The 23,481-nt window shown below is 33.8% G+C and overlaps 1 protein-coding gene across 6 annotated transcripts in view; it reads left to right on the top strand.

Moving 5' to 3' along the window:
* SNTG1 (syntrophin gamma 1) overlaps window positions 1-23,481 on the top strand; it is a 351,164-nt gene that overhangs the window by 290,135 nt on the left and 37,548 nt on the right. For all 6 annotated transcript variants that reach the window (XM_084511328.1, XM_084511327.1, XM_084511323.1 and 3 more), the window contains 3 exons: window positions 1,844-1,960; window positions 6,049-6,120; window positions 19,611-19,763. In XM_084511328.1, the coding sequence (XP_084367454.1) occupies window positions 1,844-1,960; window positions 6,049-6,120; window positions 19,611-19,763 (342 nt within the window). The remainder of the gene's footprint in view (window positions 1-1,843; window positions 1,961-6,048; window positions 6,121-19,610; window positions 19,764-23,481) is intronic.

Raw genomic sequence — 23,481 nt, 5'->3', positions numbered from 1 at the left:
GATTAACACACAAAACATCAGAAATAAGGGAAATCTGAATAAACATTAAACTAAAACAATTTAAAACTTTTCTTATTTTAACTGTCAGGTTGTATTTCTGACTATTTTTTTCATTTAGGAATTAATAAGATTTCAGAAAATGTGGGGGTTTAGTTATTGCATGACAATATAGTGTTGATCATTCTGCTTAATTCTTGAGTACTGAGGCATGTATGTCTTCTTTTTAGAGTCTTACAAGCTTTTTTGGTCACTGAACCAGCAGATACTTAAACAAATGCTAGGCATTGAACCCAAGATTGTATTACAGTATTAATGTTTGCTATTAGCAATATAATTAAATGTTTAGGTTTTGCTCTAACTCTTGGAGGAATGGACCTGCTCCCTGTTTCTCTACAGACCAAAAAGTACGTACTAAACACTGATAGAGAGCAGTAGTGCAAGCTTTGTACATGGGGATTTGAAAAAGCCATTTATTTCCAACATGCAATAAGAACATCCAATGAAAAAAAGAAAAAAGAAAAAAAAAAAAAGAAAAAGAAAAATATATTTTAATGTATATTCCATGCAGAATTATTGATAAAAACCCTCTTCCCCTCTTCTCAATAGCAATGAAATAAACTTGTGTAAATTGCTTTTTCAAAAGTATGCAATATACAAGATCTCCTTACAATAAAATAAAATAAAATAAAATAAAATAAAATAAAATAAAAATATGTTCATTAAGTACATGTGTACCCTTGGTAAGCTTACTAACTAACTGACTATTAATATGATTGTAATATTTTTCCTAAACTGGTTTCCTTACATTTTCATTATGGAACACAGAAAATATCAGGCCATTTAAGACAAAGAATGTTCCATGCCTAATTAATGTAGAAATCAATTTCACAAAGAGGTTTAAAAGCAGATTTATTCCATTAACAGTAACATATAAAATATGAGTTCATCTTTTTTCTATAACAGGAATGTACACTGCATGGCACAATGCAAGTTGTTTGTTATTATTATCATGTTTATAAATCAGAATCTCTATCACATGTCTACTGTCTGTTCAGATGTTCTCCAGAAGCTGGCATAATAATTACTCATACTATGTTTTTCTACTACATACTACCTTAAGGATTTGATATTAAGTTACTCAGAATTAATAGGTGGATAGGTAGGGAAATAGATCCTAAAACGGGTTTGAATAAATCCTAGTTTGTGCATTTGTTTCTGAAGAACTGCAAGTAGTGGTAAGAGTTAACAGTATTCTGACTACTTTTTAGCACCATCCAAAATAGAATGCCTGAAAACAGACTGTTAATTCACTATTCCAAAGCCAAAGAGGTTCAATACTCCAAAATAAATTCTGAATGTGTTCAATCAGTACAATGTTCAAAATGTGTGCTCCAGAATGTTTGCTTTATCAATATAAGATAAAGTAAGATCCCATGTATCTGTCTGTCTTGTATCTGAAAACATTTAACAGTTTCTTGATTTTGCATTCCTGCCTAGTGGTTCCTTACTTGCATTAAATTCCTCTTATTTGATTTGTCAGCAAGTATTTAGAATTACTCCAGAGAGCTCTTAATGAGATAATAGAGACAACAGACATCTGCTAGGTATGTGGCTTAGCTGTTTTGTTGTTGCTAGTGCAATAAATAGTTCTGAAGTATTTTGATGTAACAGGCTTTCTTCATTTAATCACGTGATTGTAAGTAAACTGCCAATATACCACATTGTGGTGGTGGTTCAAGGTTTGTAAGATTTGACAGACATCAGCTTACTTGCTTGAAATATTTGCAACTAATTTGAAGAAAATGTCTGAGGAATTTGTCAACACTATTGATTTTTCCGTCAGATAGTCTACATGGGTTGGACGGAAGAACGGGAACAAGACTCCCTTCAGGATCGAATGTACACACCAAAGTTTCTAGCACTGAGGGGATCTTCTCTGTATAAATTTATGGCACCTCCAGTAAGTATATTTCTCATGCTGAGTAGTCATAAATGTCATTAAATAAAATAGTTTCATGTAACATCTGCAATGCTTTACATTCAGGTATCACTCATTGACCTAACAGCATTGCAGCACTTCCAGCATTGAAGAGTTCCAGGGAATGTGGTATAAAAGTGACAGAAAATAACCATTTGTTAGATGACTGTGCAGCTAACAAGCACTTCTTTCCCCCTACTTATCTGAGCACTTAGAAAAATACAATAGAGATATATTTGTGCTAAAAAGGGGCTTTTCATTTCCCTTTGGCAGACAGAACAAGCCTGAAGCAAGCTGGTAACATTTAAACTAAACTATAATTCTAAAGGAAAACTGCTGAGATTTTTGGTTATACCAAAGATTTTTGCATGCTGTGGAAATGGCAAGGCTTGCAAAACATCATCTCTGTCTTTAGATTTTATCCTGAATATAACTTTTATGCATCTTGGCAGCACCGAAAGGAAAATAGAGAAGCAAATGAGTTTACATTAAATATATTAATTGGAATCTGACTAAGAACACGGGGTAAAATTTTAGCTACTGTCTCATTCTCTGCAATTTCATTTCACAGTTTTATGGTACATCTAAGCCTCAGTAAATATATATATCCTCTAGCTAAATTTTAAGCCACTAGCTAATGAGTCACTAGCAGTACCATATTGGCAACGGGGAGAGTAGTGTGAATTCATTTCTTTTTATTGTGTGACTTTTCTGGCTGCTGCTAAAGCTTGTGTTGTCCAGATCCAGATTTTACATCCTTCATGTGGTTCAAAGGTACAACTCTTCATACAGTTCTTCAGTCACTATCCTTATTTGTTTAGAAAGTATTTAAAAACATAGTAAAGACATGAAAAATGAAAGTAAATATGAAAGGAAAACTTCATGTATTCAGTGTTGGTGGCTCCCATCACTTCACTGGTATGGGAGCTTGGCTCTCCCATCACTAGCACAGGGAGTTTGGCTCTTCCTGGCTTTGGTACATCTACCTCAGCATTCACTGCCTGTCAAGTAAAAAGCCCTCCCTCCTAGACACAATGCTGAATACTCCTGTTGAATACAAAAGAGGATTATTCTTTTGTAAGCACTCTGGAAGAAACTACAAGCCTCTTTACTGAGAATTTGTATTATTACATTATTATATTATTTCTAGTATTATCTTACATTATTTCTATTATTAGTTTCCAGAAGCAATGTGTTGTTGGTGGATAAATGGGTAATGATGGGTAATGGGTATTGGGTATGGAAAGAACATATTAATAATAGGGCTGTGAACCATTCTGGCAATCTGCTGCTTTATGAGACAAAGCACTGATCCTATAGGTTTGTATAGGTCTTGATGAACTGCAAGCACAACGTTGTTGTTGTTATCATTATTATTATTATTTACTTTTTATTTTAACCAGATTCTGGTTCTTATCCTAAAATAGGAAGACACTTCAAACAGAGAAAACAATATTTTCTGTTTATGGAGTATGAAGGAAAAATGGCAAATACACTTTTTAGAGGTACTGAGGTTCGTATAGAGGTACCTTAAAAAAAACACATATGTACATGACCAGCAAAATGTTCTCTAAAGAAGAACTGCTGCCTTCTTTAAAAGGCAGCAGGCCTTTTAAAATTACTTTCTACATGCAAACATTTACACATAGTTATGTTTGCTATTCTTCAGGTATATGTGTTAATTTATTCTAGGGATTACAAAAGATTAAGAACAAGCTTTCAATGCTGCAGTTTCAGAGCTTCTAATTATGGAATGCATAAAGTGTTATTATAAGAAGAAAAACACTTTTAATTATATTTGCAATGTAAGCTTCTTGGATTAAGCTGTTTCTGAAAAGAGATGTGCCAACTTTTTAACCAGAAAATCAAATTAAACTATATCCCTGGTCTCTGCCAAAGTGGGAGGCATCTGTTTAAACAGTATATATCATCTGTCTCCCCTACTGTTTTTTAATTTATTTGATCAATACTACTTCTACTTTCCATGTTCAGATACATGAGCAATTCTGATGTATCTTATTTGCATTTTAAATCTTTTATAGAAATTACTTTTTTTTTTTTTTTTCCTGACATTTCTTGGTACATTTTCTCCTTTGAGTGTGTTGAGTCTGACAGGTTTTATTTTCTTATAGTTTGGAAATTTCAGAGGAAATGAACTTCAATTGAGAAAAAACTGCTAACACCTTTTCTCTTGCTATTCAAGCTTCTGAATTAAGAAAAAAAAAAAAAAGTGAACAGGGTAAACAATGTATGAATATTCCATGAGTTTTTTAATTCTACAGTTCCTTTTGCTTTGCACATCTCTTTATATAGAAGGGGTTTTGTTCTGACCTCAGAAGTCCCCTTAAAATGCAAATGCATGAAATGCAGGGAGTTCAGTGAGCTTTTAAGCAAAGCTTCAAGTGTCTCTCTGCTTCAGCAGAAATTGGAGTTACTTTTTGTGATGGGGCAATATGGCATCAGCATGTATAGCTGGTGCTTTGGGCTCAGTGGAGCTGTAGCAAGACTCATCTCCCCATTCCTCTGATCATGGTGAGAAAGTTCATTTCATTTTCTGTCCTCAGTAGAAACAGATTAATTAATTAATTAATTTTAACAAAAAACATTTTACATATCTTTTCTCTAAATAGCTTTTCCATTCATAAAGATTGTATATTTCCAATATTTCTTCACTTCCTCACTCTATATCAAAAATAATTTGTAACTCTCAGTATTTTGTCACTTTCTTCATTAGATATCTTATTTAATACCCATATTGCAATAAGATGGTAAAAAGTGTGTTTGAAGATGACTGCAAACAAATAAAATTCCAATAGATGACACCATATTTTGAACTTTTAATTCTTTACTGTGATTTCCTCAAAAAAGATTCAATTTTAATAGCCTGTATACCTAAAAATTAGTCAGGGACAGGATTTTATCATACATCATAAAATTGTATTGATTAAGAAAGTTCTATAGCAAGGCATCCAAACCTATATATGTTATTCAGGAATACTGTGTCTATTCATGGTGATTTTCACTTTCAATGAAAAATAAATTTCTCTTATGCTGTGAATACTATTTTATGATATATTTTTCAAATACTTTTGTATTTTTAAATCTTGAAAAACAGAATTATTCAGCCTCTTTATCTCTTCTAACAATTTTTATATCAGAACTATCTTCCTTTGGAGCTGGGCCATTGTTCATTACTTCTTGCCCCTTTTTTTTTTTTTTTTTCTTATAGAACATCTTTTTCTACTCTGTTTTGTGTATTTTTCAGTCTATTGAGACTGTGACTAATTCTTCTCTTTCCTTCATGCATTTTTATTCAAAAGTTATTTATAGATTGCTTTTGAACTTTTTCCAATTAAATATATTCATCTATCCCTTTTTATCTTGTCTAAGTATTATCTACCACCCTTGCATCATTTTGATAAGCTGTATGTAGTTTTTGTTGAAAATAGTTGCTTTAAATTAATACTATTAAAAGCAGTTGTTAAATCCTGAGACTACAAGGAGCAATAGACTACTATTCAAGTCTCAATTTGTTGGAATTTAGGAGAAGACTCATCTTGGTAAAGAAAAAAGGAAATGTGGATTTACCTGTTTCATTTCTAGTTAGTTTTGTTTTTTTTTTCAACTACATTAAGAGATATATATAGTAAGTGTCTAGGACACTGCAAGGTTGGAGTGTTCTGTTTTATGGTTTTGGACCTTTGCAAACAATGTAGGTGATTAGAGCAAATTGCTTATTATAAGTAGGGAAGTGGGGAGAAATGGGTCTCTGTGAACTCATTAAAGTATTATGTTGGCATATCAATGCAACCCCCACCAGCATAGGCAGAGGAAGCTCCTTCATGAGCAGCCTGCATGCAAAGCTACTTGAAGGTACAAGGCAGGATGCCTCCTCAGCACTGTCTGAATGCAACAGTCTGATACCTGGTAGTTATTGCTCAAAATAAACCATATTGGATGTAAGAGGTAGGAAGTTCTAGGGATAGATTATTTATTTATTTTTTATAGTAAGCTTATTCTTGAAATAAAGAAAAATAACTTGCTTTCTTTTCCTGTTTGTTTTTTCCAAGGTTACAACCTGGGATTGGACAAGAGCTGAGAAAACATTTTCAGTTTATGAGATAATGTGCAAAATTCTGAAGGTATGATTAAAATATGTAAAATAAAACAGCACTTTGTCAAACCAGTTAAGAAGCCAGAGTATAACACTGCAACTAAAAATCCATGTGACCATCTTGCAGAAAAAGATCAAATTTTGACCCTTTGAAGTCAGTATCAGAAGTCCTGATGTCACTAGGTACAGAGCCAAAATCTATAATGAATATTTTGAAAAGGCATTGAAAATTTGGAAATAAACTGATTTTGACTGGAAAGCAATTTTATTTCTTCATAACGCAGTACTGAAAAAAAATAAAATAAAAGTTTTATAGTTTTACTTTACTGGCACACTCAACTGGTATAAAGTCTATTCTTCTAAATGAGGAGGTAAAGAAATAGGGATCAATTCTGTTACTTTCAAATACCTTGATGCAACTCACAGTTACAATGTAAGATTGCACAAAGACTGACAACAGAGTCCTTAAAACTCTGAATGCCACTCTGAAAACTTTTGTCCTTCCCCCCCGCCTCCCCCCAGTTTCTTCAGTTTGCCTCAACAGTAATAAATGGAAAAGCCAAATTAAATATGTTTAGAAAGTTAAATCTGTGAGTAGAAAACTGCATAGGGCCATTATGGTACATTGTACTTAATTTTTCATATTGAATTCACTCAAAAATAATATATATTGTCTTGTCTCTGTTTTTAAAACAGTGAAAAACAGTTTTCCAGATGTTCAGCATGTGGGGAAGGAGAGGAAAAAGAGATCGGAAGTTGTCTCTTTCCATTCATCTGAAGTGCTTTCCTATGTACTTTATTATTATATAATTTTTTTAGGTCCAAATTATATAAGAGGCAATTTGGTCTTTTCTGAAGTTTCATCTAGCAGAGACTAACATCATGAAGAAGTATGAACAAACTTATTTTTTTTAAAAAAAGTATATCCTTTTGGGAAAACCTTATACTGATGTACGTACTACACTTTCTAATTTTTATAGCTCATGTAGGTAAATAACCCATTCCTTTAGGAGCCAGATTAGAGATCAAACAGCTGTAATAATTTCAGAAGCTTTTTATGTCAGTGAGTTCAAAAATAAGAAAGCAAATTTATAAACTGAAACAAAACAAAACAAAACAAAACAAACAAAGACAAACACCTGCTAGTAATCTGAAAAAGAAAAGGTAAGAGTTCTAGTACCAACGGTTTGTCTGTGGGGTCTGGAGTCTTGGTTAAGGAATAGCACACTCTAAATGCAACATGTCCCATCACAGTGGTATGTACTTTAACTACCAAGTGTGTGTAAACATTGATTCTTTAGCAGTGGTCATGTAGGGAGAAAGTTAACAGAAATGGCTGTTCACTCTGTAAAGACATTGCACTGAGAAATTAATATGACCAGTGCTCTTAAAACAGTAAGGTTTAGGGAGAGACGAAATATCTCACTCCTAGCTCTTCAAGCTGTCTGTAGATCCTCCATTCTCAGTTTTTATTAACATATCATGTCCTAGAATAAGGACAATTCCAATATAAGTGGTATAGAAATATCATTCATGCATTTATTTATTATGTTACTCATTCAGTTATTCCTTTATTGTCTGTAAGTATAGTCAAGCTCATAAGGTATTGGAGTGTTTCAAACAATATTTTTGGGCTGCCTAAAAACTCTAAATGATTAAAAAATAGTAGCATAAAATTAACTTCAGTGAAATTATAGCTTCTGAAACCAGAAAAACAGCTTTCCTTTGCTACTACAACAATGAACCTCTGTAGAGACTCAAGTTTTTTTTAAGCTTTTTTGCCAGCATCATGAAGGTCTCAGTTTTAGCAATGTGTGTTTCTAGACACGTTTGTACAAAACACATTGTCTGCATGGATATTACCAAAGCAGAGACAACTTTTTTAAAAGTTAATTTGGTACTTTGTGATCACCTTCAAACTTCCTCCCTTTTATTGTACCTCTCAAGCTACTTTCATAATAAATTGGCTTCTCTTGGAGAATGAGTTGGATGGCAAACTGATAGACTAACAGGTTTTTAATATTCTCAGATTGATAGATAGCATGATAACTTGGGAAGACTCATGAAAAAAATGAAGAAAAGAAACCTGGACTCTTCTACTACAGACTGTTCCTTCTTCTACACTTTCTGTTCTTCCAGAGAAGCTACTGAGTTTGTGTCATTCTTTTTAGAAATACTGAGAATATAGAATTGTTCTGTTTCTACTTTATAAGAGATAATCATATTTTACTGGACAGGAATAAATCCAGGAAGATAATAATGCCATCTGCAGAATAATATAGCTACTCAGTGTCTCTGAAGTAGGTTTAGTTCCACATTCATGTCTAAACTCAAATTATTCAGGCTACTCATTTACTAGATATAAGTATCACAAAACATTCCCAGATGGTGGAACACCACATACTTTTATTTATCTATTTGTATGATTGCTACCTTGGATTTTAGACCAAATGGACCACCTAGCACTTACCCAAACAATTCTCGGTGTAACTTGAATGTTATCATGGGTGAGGAAAAATTTTCTATTGAGCTGTTTTCCCGTGTACATCCTGTTTAAGAAGGACAGAGTTTCATAGTATGAATTGCCATTTCCAGTAACTGTGGTGTGAGCAAACAGTCCCATACATGCTTTATTTATTAGTACAAATGCAGCTTCTACAAGGAAAAGAAAGAGGAGGAGACTTATTTTTTACACAACAATAAGTCAATATTCTTAATGTGATTACAACCTTCTACATAATCAGATACAACAGTAAAAAATTGAAACATAAAAGTAGATTTTTAAAAGCTCTATTTTGACTTTGAAAAACATTTTTTTGACATAAATTCATCAAACAAGCACTGATCCCCTAATATGTGCAATTTAAAAAGTAAAATAAAATAAAAATAAAATATCACATCCAAACACTACCAGAACAATAGTGGATTATTTAAAAAATAAAATAAAATAAAATAAAATAAAATAAAATAAAATAAAATAAAATAAAATAAAATAAAATAAAATAAAATAAAATAAAATAAAATAAAGATTCTGTAGTAGACCTTCAAACTACCTTGTAAAAATATGTATATTATAAGTATAAAAGTCTTCATAGTCAATATTTTGGGGTTGAAATGTTACCTTTTGACATGCAAATTAAGTAAATCAGACCAAGTACAACAATCATATTTTAATTATATTGGACTAAATTATTCATTATGACATAATGGCAAACATAGCAGTGGGCTATATTCAAAGGAAAAGGGACATTAATGAAAATACAAATAACTTTGTGTCTGGAGGAAAGATATATGAGTTGATAGGCATAGTTAATAAAAATGTAATAGGTTATTATGGGATGCAAGTACTTTAACAGAGAATAGAGGGCACTGAGGGACTGAGAATAGAGGAACTGAGGGCACTCTTTAACCCTTAAAAGAAACAAGTTACAAGAAAGAACAATCAGTAAGTAAAGCTAGACAAGTTCAAATTGGGAAGAAGTTAGAATTTGTAACAGTTCTGATGAGTGGAATCAGTGGAATAAACTGATGAGAGAAAGTGATTGATACTTTTAATCCACTTTCCTTTCTGTACAAATTCTATTCAAACTGATGCTACTGGGACATCAACACTCAGCATATGAATGAAAATCTGTAATTCATGTTAAACAAGTTTTCTGGAAAGATAATCTGATGATACCACTTCTGAAATTAAAATGTATCAATTAATCATTTTCAACAGAATTGGTGGAAAAGTAGGGATAGTGCTATGAATAAATATTGCTATTTTATTCTGGAAGAATCTTGTTTCACCCAGTCCTCTATTTTGAGGAGTAAAGACCCATTAATAGCCAGATAATTCCAATTTTAGGTTTGTTCAAGACTTCAAAAATTGAAGAAGCCAGATATAACCATCAGAAATAAACGGATGGCCTTGGCCTCCTCAGCACTTCAAAGTTGGTTGAATTGAATATGTCTTTTGGTACCTCCTACGTTTTTGATGTGCAGTTAACTTGTGGCCATCTTTTGAATGTGTGTATGTGTGTGCACATGCATGTGTGTGTATATTTAAAAAAAGATTATAGTATTTGATAAATTGCTAAGTAACTTTGTTATTTCAGTAATTTCTTGCACAAGGGAGATAGAAAAAAAAGGGGAAATTATTCAGGTAAAATGTGAATAAAAATAGAAAATATTACATTTATGTTCTATCAAGTTTGCTTTTTTACTTAAGTTACTAATGCTCTTCAGCTTCATACAAGCATCTTGTTGTAACTGTGAGAAAATGCTTTATATCTCTCAGTCACCCCCTCTGTCTTCAATGTGTCATGCAAAAACATTTGGAGATTTACAATAAACAGCGTATTTTATTTAGCATAAAACAGGGAGCATATTCAGGTAGCAGATCCGATCTGAATTGAAATGTGAGGGTAGTTACGAAAAGAAGTCCATGCTGGCAGTATGTCAGAATGGTGAATCATTGATGTTTATATCTGATATAATTCACATCAGTGTAGTTATACTTTTCTTACTATAGTAGTAATTGGGATCAACTCAGTATCTCAGATGACTTGTGTTTCCTCCCTCATTTTTTAGCTATTAGTGTATAAATTTCTCAAATGGAGCTATGTTATTTTTCCCAATTGAATGTCCTGTAATTTTGTTCTTCTTCCTCAATAAGTCACATTACATCTAGATCTCAACTAGGAAAAATAGACGTTGTGCTTTATGGGGAAAAAATAATTTCTATTATTGCTTCAGATATTTTTAATAGGAAAAGAATCATACAGAATCATAGGAAACTACATAAAATGTTTATATATTCAGAGTAAAGTTTAAAATGAATGCCAATAGACTAATAAATATTTAAAGTAAAGGTATTTTAAGAAAGACTGTATTTTGAGGTGCATTATTAATATAATTTGGTCAATGACTAAGGCTTACGTTGTGGTATGATTTCAATACTTTATGCAAATTCAAAACTGCTTAGGAGGTGTAAGTAATGGATCCCTTTTATCAACAGGTTAATACTGTATCTAGGGAACATTACATTTTCAGCCAATTTTGACACTTGTAAAAAAATGTTAAATTGTTGAGTGTTTCACTTCTAAGTAGTTGAAGTAATTTTATGTCCTGCTGATCTGTATGTTAACTATATTTAACGTTTCCAGAGAAAAGAGGTTCTGTTCCCACTTTAACTTATATTACAGTTGTGTTATAAGATAAAAATAAAAGTAGAAGTCATAAATGTTCTCCTTGTCCACTGGCATTAAGACCATCATTAAGTTGTCTTCAGCTACACAATAAAGAAAAAACTGTCAGGTGCTAGTGTCATTCAGTACTGAAATAGAGCTCCTACCAAGGCTGTTGAATATCCATGGTTGTATCCTTTTAAGCATAAGCAGGTGTGTAGCTGTTCCTACCTTGGATAGAGATGTGTACTAGATGACCACATTTCCTTTTATTCTGTGATTCTGTATGTGATTTCAATTAATTTCTCTTTGATGGCTACATACTGATAGAATTCCTAATACCTAATTCCTAATTTGGATATGTTCAATGGGCCTTTTTTGAAAGCAGACAGTTTTATTAGTTGCATGACATCTACCATTGTATAAAGACTTGGTAAATTTTTATTTGATTCAGAAAAGGAAGATGTTTTAAATGTAAAGTTTTAAGTAAGGTTCTGTTTCTCTTTAATTTTATATATATTTTTTTAATGGTGGGGGGATTTTTAAATTATTTATTTATTTATTTATTTATTTTTGCATAATATTATATATTAGTAGATATATATCAGTAGATAGCATAAACTGTCTACTCTTGGGAAAACTCAGTCAGTTGAATTTGGCTGTGGCAGCCACCATTAGAGTCTGATCCTGCTTCCTGGAAGAAATAATAAGATAAACACACGGAAAAACAGGAAAAGAATAAGAAATACAGAAGATATATACTTAAATGATTCTTGCAATCTGTCGGTTAAAGGCATTAGTTCTTCCCTCTTCTAAGAAATTTAATTCATATTCTCCCAATATCTGTGTCCTTTACAAGGGAAATCTTTAAAAGACCTTTTCATACCTTTAAAAGAAATGCATGATTGGAAAATAGACAAACATGTAGATAACATATAGAGAGTTATAAGGACTTTTCTCTAAGGAAAAAGTCCTTTTTTTTCTATAAGGACTTTTTTTTTAAGGACAAAATTTAGGACTTTTGTCCTTTTTGTTTTTTGGAGAGGTGTATAGCCGCTTGAAGAAAGAATGATGTATTCTGTTCTCATTTCTTATGAGCAGTAAGATAACATCCCCTAACAGCTGGGAAAAGCAGGGAAAATTCTTTCCTTATGCGATAGAGATAGAACAAGTTCAGAAAGAAATCATCAAAACAGTAGCAGCCAAATTTTGCTCAGAATGTCTGTATTTTGCAGTAGATCTTGATTTATTTTTGAGGACAGCAAATGTTTCCTCCCATACCAAAAGCAAACACTGCAGTTACAAAGGATATATGCTCCAGAACAGCCCCAAAAGATGTTTCAGGGGCTAGTTCTCTTTCTTTGTATGTTCTTTTGTTTGTTTGTATATGACATGGATGGAACAATTTCATATTTTTTCTAAATTATTTCACAGAACTGATTGAGCTGTTTTAACTATAACTTGAACATAAAAAAATATCCTTAGGCAACTAACATGGAAAAAACTATAAGCACTATTACTTTTGAGAAACTTGTAAACAAGGGCTTAGAATGAAAATATATGAGCACTGCTATCAGTAATTGAAATGTTTACTCTTCTGGGATCTGTTCTCAAATTTCATTTCCAGCCAATAATGCCTCAGAGTTTGGAGAGGTACAAGACTTTAATAACTCTCCAAAGAGGTCATCAGCACATTTTAAGTTTCTGCTTGTAATTACCTTGCACTCTGATTTTTCTTTAGGAGAATACAACTACCAGTGCTTCTCTGGAAAGTATTAGAATAGGTTTTTGTTTGGTTGGTTTTGTTGTTATTTGCCTCAAAGATGAATTGTCTTTATAAAATACTTTTGAAAATTGTCCCCATATAGCATTAAAATAAACACATTTCTGGGTGGAGGTTATTAAGGAACAAACAGGTAACATTATGGCACATCAGGAGAAACCTAAATTCAGACTCTGAATAAAATAAGTCTTTGAGCCTGAATCATCTTTTAATCAGGCAGAATTGGAAATTAATTTTACATTCGAGCTTAGTGCTTTGCCTATTAAGTTACAAGGAATGAACATTTCTATTTCTCCCAAGCAATCACAAAGATGTTTCTAATGGAAATTTAATTGAAACTAAAATTTATCTTGTACTTGTAATGATTTTTCCCCTTCAGAATGCATATTTTCACAAAATTTGAATATTGAAAAATATTCTATCCATTGTTTTGTTTAGCTGAAATTCTGTGTCTATTTAAATACATTGCAACATTTTTAATCTCAGGTTTTTTGACTTCAAAGTTCAGATGGATCAAAAAAAAAAACACAAAAAAAAAGACATATGCCTGCATGCAAATGACATAGGGTGTTTTATTTTCTTTATTATTTGATTAATGAGGATATATTGGAAAAAGAGTATCTTTTTTTTCTCACTTGAGTGAATCTGTTCCCTGCTGCCTGTAAATGCTATTAGAAAAATCTCCATAGCAACTAATGGTGGTGCTTGAGAAAAGTGTTCCCAAAGTTTCAGAAAAAGAAATAGATCATTAGTATCCCTTAGAAAGAAGTATTTTGTTTATGTAGGTGGAGATAAGTGAAAGGTAGCAAAAACAGTAAAATTATCAGGGCACTGATGCCAGCAGATGCGAAAGCATGATGTGATTATTTTTGCAGTTACTTTGGTATTATTTTAGAGTCATTCTTGTACAGAGGGGAGAGAGCTTTTTGTCTTCAGAGAATTTAGATGCTAGATTTGAATCCTGTTTATGATAGGACAGAGTCATTTATTTCAGGAATGTCTAAAGTAGTCAAAAAAACAAAGCAAAAAAAAAAAAAAAAACAAAACACATTTTATTTTCCCATTGATGCATTATCAAGAATTATATCTAATAATGCAAACATTAATGTTTACATCACTTTTACAGTGGGAATAAAAATTACTTAAATGTTAAGGTCTTTTTTTTTTTTTTTTTTTTTTGTATGTGTATGTAAATAACTCTGATTGAGATGGTTTTGAACATCTTCCATGGATTGTTGCTCATGCCAAAACCTGCTTACCAGTGCCACTAATACTACAGATCAACCTTCAAATTTCTTTATATATTATATACATGTATAACCTATACATAATATATATAATATATATTATATACATGTATAACAGGTTAAACAGTATTCCAGGCAGTTATTGAGCCTTCTGGGTTAAAGTCATACCATGAACATGAGGCAGGTAGAATTAGTTTTGTTTGACCTTTATAGAATAGAACAGTGCTTTCCCTGACTGTAGTAAAAGTCAGGGTCTCTTGCATCTTAGTGGATTTAGCTAAGACCTAAATGAGTATTCAGTGGATCCATCACACATAAAATGAAAAGATCCAAGTAATCTAAAAGGAGTACTGTTGCTTTTAAAGGAGGAAAGATTCCCTCTGCCAAAGAGAATATGATGTCACTACTCAGTGATAAAGAAGCACTCTGCCTTAATTTGAAAGGACCTGCCTAATGAGCCATGCTTGGTTCCCTTTAGACAAATTTATTACTCTCACTTAACATGGACATCATTATTAATTAGGCAAGCAGGAATCATCCCATACTGTCAGCAGAGATGCTGGATTACCCTGAAGCTGGGTGTAAGCCAAAGACTTTCCTCACAGCTCATCCTTCAGCAGGGCTACTTTCCTTCCAGTAGGGAATTAGCATACTGCTACAAGCTTTGTGACTGTTCCTCTTCAGAGTCTATATTAATTCATATTGAGAACATCAAGGACAAATGGTACAGATGATCATTAACAGTATGAAAAAGTACTTACAAAATAACATGAAATTAGCTAATGTCCATCATTGACTAGTGAGCGTTAATAAAAATACAGGTTCAAAACAGCTTTTAAACTGGATATAATATATTATAACTGAAGTAACTATTTTGTCAAAGTCAATTAGTGAAGATTCCTTCTTAATTCAGGCTTGTTTTTGAGACTCCTGACAAGTTTATCCTAAACTTGCAGAGCTTAGGACAATTCTCAGTTGGATTCCTAAGACACAATTTCATATTGCTACTTTTCCAAGGACATTTCAACAGCTGTCTTTTAACTTTGTATACATATTGTTTCCTACACCTATCCATAGTATAATTGAAAACATATTTAAATCTATGATATGGTATGTAGGTTTCACTTTTTACATACCTGAGCAGAAATGAAAGCTTAAAGAAAGGTCAAAAGAAAGCAGAAGCAGAACTAAAGAGAGCCTTGCAGAGCCATCAAATTGTTTTTACACATAAAACAAAATACCACTAAGAAGGAAATTAATATCTCATTTATATGGTGACAACTGATTGTAAACTAAAATATACCAAGCAAATAGTTGACTGGAATTTTTCTTACCATTCACTTAACCATATAGATGGATATCAAAATCACATGTACATGCAGATCATCAAATTACAATTAATTTAAAAAAAATGAAATTTTTGTTCTGTGGAAAATTTTCATGTTGAATTTTGTTTTCATTCCAAATAAGAAAACTTCCTGTAATATTTCAAATTATTTTTCTACACTATTTTTCTGGTATGAAGAAGTTTTGTTTTGAACTTTATTTTTCATCTTTTTTATTACTTTGCATTACTTTGTTTTGTTAATGAGTATACTGTGTATGTTATCTGTCACAATCTGATGTAGTAGTTGAAATATTCTTTTTTTTTTTTGTATGTAAGTCACTGAGTATGCTATCAATGCATAGTATTGATTAAATCCTCTCTAAATCCAAGTATATCCTCATTTTAATATAGATATAGCAAAAATATGGCTTAATATCCCAAGTCCAGTTTATCTTTCTTGTTTCATCTTCTAGGATTGATGAAATGCTTAATAAAATTTAGTACAATTACTGCTAGCAATATTGGTGATAAAATGCAAAAGCCTTTATTTAATCAGTTCAAAAGACTGTTCTGAGATTTTTGCACTTTTCAAACACATTTTAACAGAGATCAGTGTCAGTATAGCTATTAACACTTTCATTTTGACAGTTTCTAAAAGAACTCAACACTTTTTCACAGCCAACGTATTCTTCGCAATAGGAAAAAAAGACAGTGAACATGTGAGTCTCACAGTGTAATCAAACCTTAACTGTACCCAGCTAAACACAGGTAGGCATTCTGGAACCAAGAATTACACTTCCTTCCATTTAAAAACAGGGCCTGTTAGTTCAATTGTTCTTAGACAGTGATTCCTGTGATCCCACACAGTGCCATAGAATTGTTTCAAAAAATGCCAGTTTCAGGCAGAGTTGATTTTTTTTTCTTTCTTTCTTTTTTCTTTTTTCCTTTTTTTTTTTTTTTTCTATTGGCTATTGTTAAAAATAGTTGAAGATGAGGTTGAGGTATTTTTTAGTTTCATCCAAGGTGTGAAGAACCTTCCCTGGGAATGATATGTATCTCATACATAAATTTTGTTAAACTCTGTGCTGAATAGGTCCTTCTGATTATGGACCAATAGATATATTCAGTCAGGTGTAGCTTTAGGACTCTAATGACTTTCAGATCCCACTTAAGACCTGTTAGGCAAGATGTACTGTTACCCTGTATGAAGTAGCTGTCCTTTCCTGGAGGAGTGAGCACTTTTATTCATCCAGTTCCTACTGATGGGGTTTGTATTATCAGGTGCTAGATATGTTTTATGTTGCTTCACATACTCAAAAGATGAAATGTTTGTCATGGTGCTGCTGTTCTGTGCACTTTGAGGTTAAGCATGCAGTAGAACATAGCTGTCGCTGACAGCAACCTAGACATTATGAAAACCTGTTGTGAGTGGAATTGTTTAAAACTTTGTTTAATCTTTAGTTTTAGGTGAAGGGCCAAGGAGGAGGGACAGAGATTATGAGACAAAAGTATTTGTCATAGGACACAGCACGTTGTTTATTCACATCTAACTAATTCAACTACATAGCCCTCTCAACACCTGGAAAAAGATGTTAATTTGGGAGAATATTTATTTTTGGAAATGCTGTTTTAAGATCTAACAACCTATGTTCATTATGTTTTTTTCCATCCATTATTTAATTCTGTTGAGGTTAGGATTTGATAGAAGATAGGTAAAGAAGGAGATCACAGAATCACAGAATTGTCTAGGTTGGAAGAGACCTCAAGATCATCGAGTCCAACCTCTGACCTAATGTCGTGGTTTAACCCGGCTGGCAGCTAAACACCACGCAGCCGTTCGCTCACCCTCCCCCCTCCCTCTCTGGGACGGGGGAGAGAAATGGAAAGTGAAGCTCGTGAGTTGAGATGAAGACAGTTTAATAAGACAGGAAAATAATAATAATAATAATAATAATAATAATAATAATAATAATAATAATAATAATACAATGATGATAATAGTACTACTACTAATAATATGTACAAACAAGTGATGCACAATGCAATTGCTCACCACCCGCTGACCGATGCCCAGCTTAACCCCGAGCAGTCCGGCCCCCTCCCCCCGGCTAGCCACCCCTATATATTGTTTAGCATGACGTCAGATGGTATGGAATACCCCTTTGGCTAGTTTGGGTCACCTGTCCTGGGTCTGTCCCCTCCCAGCTCTTACTGCACCCCCCCAGCCTGCCCGTTGGCAGGACAGAGCAAAGGCTGAGATGTCCTTGGCTTAGTATAAGCACTGCTCTGCAACAATTAAAGCATCGGGGTGTTATCAGCACTCTTCTCATTCTAAGCCAAAACACAGCATTCCACCAGCTACTAGGAAGAAAATTAATTCTGTGCTAACTGAAACCAGGACATCTATCACTAACACGTCCTCCATGAAACCATATCGCTAAGTTCAACATCTAAATGTCTTTTAAAGACCTCCAAGGATGGTGACTCCACCACTTCCCTGGGCAGCCCATTCCATTTGATCAAGATGATTGCTTCATAATTGTTGGTCTTTTAAAAATCTGAACACCTCAGTTTTGTCATGATGATTGCAAAGAGAGCTTGTGTTGCCTCTACAGCTGCTTTTTCTAGACACTAAAGCAATTTTGAACCAAGAGCATCCACGAGCACATGCTGTCCTAAACCTTGGGCAGGTCAGTCTTATGTCCACTGAATGAAAAGAAAGGAGGAAAATAATGCGTTCTCTACCATTACCTACTTACCTGCCCAAGTGTAATAATTTCATAGAGATTCCTGTTTCATTTATTTCCTTTCTCTGACAGTTTAAAGTTCCTGGTTATCTGCCCCAGAGAGAGTTGGCTTGAACAATATAAGGCTTGTAACCACTAATTATGGTCTCCTTGGTTTATTCAAGTTGGTTATAACCAGATGATGCTGCTGTCCTGCAAGTTCTTCACTGATCTCAGCTGTGCCCTCTGCAACAGGGTAACATTGTAGAAGTTGCACCCAAGCTACATATATCCAAATTTCCAGAACTGTTTGCAAGGACAGCTGGTGAGCCTGTGGTTTGTGACAGCTGCTTTGCTGTAGTATGGACAACATTAATTAAAACTGCTTCTGCAAGTGTATTTTTCACAAGGATGAATTACTTGCCAGAATTTTAGCATAAAACATCCTCTACTTTTTCAGGAAAAGAAAAAATAATAATTGAATAACATTTAAGTGATGGATTTCCTGACTAACTTTGTTATTTTTGTTATTTTTTGTTATTTTTGTTTTTGTTATTTTTAACTAACTTTGTTTATAGTGCCAATTACAAATGCTAGCAATCATTAAATGCCATATATTTCTGCAATCTGACATTCTCTGTATGTTGTTATGTTGAAAGTAATGCCAAAAGTAAATTCCTTCTCCACTTCCAAAGCCAGAAACCTAACCACTGGCTTCCAACATTGTCTCTAATGGTAATATGTAGCCATAGACAAATTTCACAGTGGATTTTGTAAGCATCAGAAGTATGGATTTGATTTATCTAGTCTCCATAGGCAAAATAGATGGACTTATCAAATGCTTAAATAAATCCTTTCAGACTAGCATGGGAGAGTCAAATAGGTCAGAGAAGCTGATCTTTGTATTCTCGTGTGAATAGAAAGTATTTGCCTTTCTCGTGTGAATAGAAAGTAGTTGCCTTTTTCTATAATTTATCTAATTTAAAGGCGTATAGCTGATAACAAGTGATTTTTTAAGATATTGAAAAATATGCCAGATATGCTGCTTTTCTGTACCACCCTGAATATTGGGGTCCTGTTTAAAATTCTTCGAGGTGTCAATGTTTATTCCAAAACTTTTATTTTCAGTTCCTCATCCCTCATTAGTTACTACAGTGTGGCAACATTAAAAATGTCATTTAGACATGCTAGGTTTGGAGCATGGATGTTTGCAATAAAAAATAGTTGATGTATGCCAGATTATATAACTTCAGGTTTTCATCAGGACAGTGATCTACTGGATCGTCGGAAACATTGTTTTGGTGTCCAGTCTGAATCTGGAGAAGATCTTTACTTTTCTGTGGAATTAGAGTCTGACCTAACTCTATGGGAAAAAGCCTTCCAGACTGCAACTTTTTTAGAAGTTGAAAGAATACAGGTGAGAACAACTGCCATAATGATTACCTTTTGGTACATTAACATGCAATTTAAGAAATTCTCTGGCCTCCTGGAACTCTCAAATTATTATTATTTTATGTATGTAACTTTGTAAACCTCCTTTTAATGTTCCCAAGCACCTTGCAATCTAAAGTTCTGAAGAGACCAACTCTGAGTTATGGCTAGATGATATACAGCTGTTTAACTAAAGTTCATGGACAAAAGAATATGAACAATGTATAGATCAAGGAAAAAAAAAAAAAAAAGCTATTTAGATACTCTTATCTTTATCTTTAGATACTCTGTCTTATATGCTACTTCATGTGTTATTGGACAATGTAACAACACCTTGCATGAATCAAATTGTCCTTGCAATAAGCAGGAGTGAGAGTACACTGAGAGTGCTAATTGGTGTAAGATGCACCTCTGGTCTTTATTCTTTTTCCACATTTTTCTCGTTTCTTGGGTATCTACTCAATTGTCAGTTGACAGAGCAGAGTTGGATGACATTCCGGTAGAGATTACTAATGGATTTCTTATTGAATATCAGACTGGTTATATTTACAGATAACCATTCTTTCTCATGTGGAAAAAAAAAAAAGTATTTTGATTTACAATAGGAGGAAAAAAACCCACACAATTATAAATCACCTAATCCTAGTGGTTATTTTAATGTTCAAATCATAAATAATACCTATCGATGGAACAATTTTAGTTGAGGTTGCCATGAGTTCTTCTGTACACACTACTACAAAAATCATATTAATGTATTACCCTGTGCAAATATTGGCTAATATTCAATTTCCATTCACTCATTTTCTGCATCCTCCTGTGAACACAAGCATGACATATTTGTTATTATTATTATATTTGTTATTATTATTGTTGTTTTATTATTATTGTTATTAATATTGTTATTTAGACAACTGTTAGTCTACAATAGTTTATATACTACCCCTCTTCTGACCTATAAGCCCACATTGCAAATAGACTGAGATAAGTGATCAATTTTGCAATTGATCAAAAAGATCAATTTTGCAAAAGCTATACTGCTGTCAGCTTTAATGTGTATTACCATCACTGAAGGAGGAGTCTAAGGTTCAATTTTTATCTTTATGTTGATGCACCCTGCTACCTTTTACAAGAGATATTCTTACCTTTTGAGCTCTGATTGTTGTGCTGAAAAATGTAAATATAAAAATGTAGTTTTTCTGTATAAAATTTGCAACAGCATATATCCTCTGCTACTAAATATTTAAGAAACTTTCTCTTTCTCATATAAAACATTATTTGCAGAAGCACTACTGTGCTACGTTACTGTGTAGCTTTCTGCTACATCAGTAAAAGAAGATATGGCAATTTTCTCAAATACTTTCAGCCCAGAAGCCACTTTGTATCTGTTTGTCTCTGGTATTGATTCATGCTGGAGCATTCCTAATAAAGGATTTTTTTTTTTTCTTTTGGTTTTAAAACCACATTTATTCAGAATTGCTCCCATGTCTCCTAAACAGACTTTCTCTAAAAAACTTAACCTAATATTTTAAAATTTTCACCTTTCATATGACTCTACGGATGTTCAGAATAGCCGTTAAGAACTCAAACTATTAATTTCCTGGGTCTGAACGATTATAGCATATTTGATAAAGGGGACAAACAGCCATCTTATCATTGTGGAGCACACACCTGTGATTTCACCTTTTTTCTTTATTTTCTTGCCTGCCTCTCTTTCTATATCCCAGTTTGGAAATAAAATAAAACAAAAACTATCAATTTTTAATATAACTCACTTTGGTTTCCCTATTTGTCCTTCATAAATCCATTACTGCTTTTATGCATGAATTTGCAGATTCATATAAAATCTGTTTTGAATAACTAATGTTAAAATTTGCCTCTGGAAAGTTGTTTTAATTTCCCAGTGAGAGAAAAAAAAAAAAAAAAAAAACAGGTTCAAAATCAAGGCAACACCTGCAAATGTTTACTAAAATTCTGTTTTATGCAGTCATTCGTATGAATATTTGCATTTCATATGAATGATAATCCAGCTTTGTGCAGGTTTATCTTACTATGCAATGATACAATTTTGAGAATATAACTGCAGGTTAAAACTGCCATTCAAAATTATTCAAATATGTTGCACGTTATGCCATAATCATACAAATAATAGCAGTATTTCTCAACTAGTATAAATTGGCATTAACCTCTATTGAGGTTAATTGGTGCCCTATTCTGATATATTTCTAAAGATGTGTCATCATAACTATGTAAGCAATTCTATCTAAACCTCATTTATAGCTTCTGCCAGGCCTATATCTTAAACAAAAATTAGACAGACAGGTCTTTTCTTTTTAGGAAAGAAATATATTACAGGAGAGTGTGGTGGTTTTACCCATCTGGGCAGCTGAACTCCACCACAACCATTCTCACACTGCCCCTCCTCAAAGGAAAAGGGGGAGAAAATAGAATGAAAAGGGCTCAAATGTTATGATAAGAACATGGAGATCACTCAACAATTATCATCACAGGCAAAACAGACTCAGCATGGGGAGAACAGAGAAATGTATTAGCTATTACTATCAAGCTAGAAAAGTGAGAAACACAGAAAACAAACTAAACCACCTTCCCCTCATCCACCCTATCCTACCTTCTCTCCCCAAGTGGTGCAGGAGAACAGGGAACAGGGGCTGCGGTCAGTCCCTGACACTCTCCACTACTCCTTCATGGTCACTCTTTGCCCCTGCTCCACGTGGGGTCCCTCCCACAGGATGCTGTCCTTCCCGAACTGAGCCTGCGGGGGCTGCCCACAGGCAGCAGCACTTCAAGAACTGCTCCAGCATGGCTCCGTACCATGGGGTCCATCCATCCCCCAGGAGCAAACTGCTCCAGCTCGGGTCCCCCATGGGCGGCAGCTACTCCCAGACCTCCTGCTCCTGTGTGGGCTCCTCTCCACGGGCTGCAGCTCTGGCCTGCTCCTGTGGGAGCTCTCCATGGGCCGCAGCCTCCTCCAGGCCACATCCACCTGCTCCACCAGCGGCTCCTCCACAGGCTGCAGCGTGGAGATCTGCTCCGCCATGGGACCCATGGGCTGCAGGGGGACAGCCTGCTCCACCAGGGCCCTCTCCACAGGTTTCAGGGGAACTTCTGTTGTCTCTGCTGGAGCACCTCCTGCCCTCCTTCTGCACTGTCCTTGGGGTCTGCAGGGCTGTTTCTCACTCCTCTCCCAGCTGCTGTTGTGCAGCAGTTTTTTTTTCTCTTTCTTAAATCTGCTCTTAAAGAGACGCAAACATCACTAACTGGCTCAGCTCTGGCCAGCAACGGGTCCCTTTGAAACTGCCTGAAACTGGCCCTTATCTGATATGGGGCAGATTCTGAATTCTTCTCATAGAGGCCACCACTGCAGTCCCCTGCTACCAAAACCTTGTCATGTAAACCCAATACAGAGAGATAGACAGTCAAGCTGATAATAATTTGGCAATAATGTGATATGATACTGTAGTTCATGTAATTATAATGTTACAGTCACTCTTTAGTTAGCTTTCTTTAGAGTATCAAAAGTTGCTAATTCACGTTTATAAACCTAAAAGAAAAAAAAAAAGCAAACAAACAACAACAACAAAAAAGAAACAGTTAAAATGGAGATCCCTTTTCCATGCTGTTTCACCACACTATGAAGAATCATGAAACTAAAACATGTATAATGAAGTGCAATTATATACGATTGC

Source organism: Aythya ferina, assembly GCF_964211825.1.
Source record: "Aythya ferina genome assembly, chromosome: 2".
Lineage (NCBI taxonomy): Eukaryota > Metazoa > Chordata > Aves > Anseriformes > Anatidae > Aythya > Aythya ferina.
The sequence above is the reverse complement of the archived record's forward strand: the minus strand, read 5'-3'. Positions and strand labels throughout refer to the sequence as shown.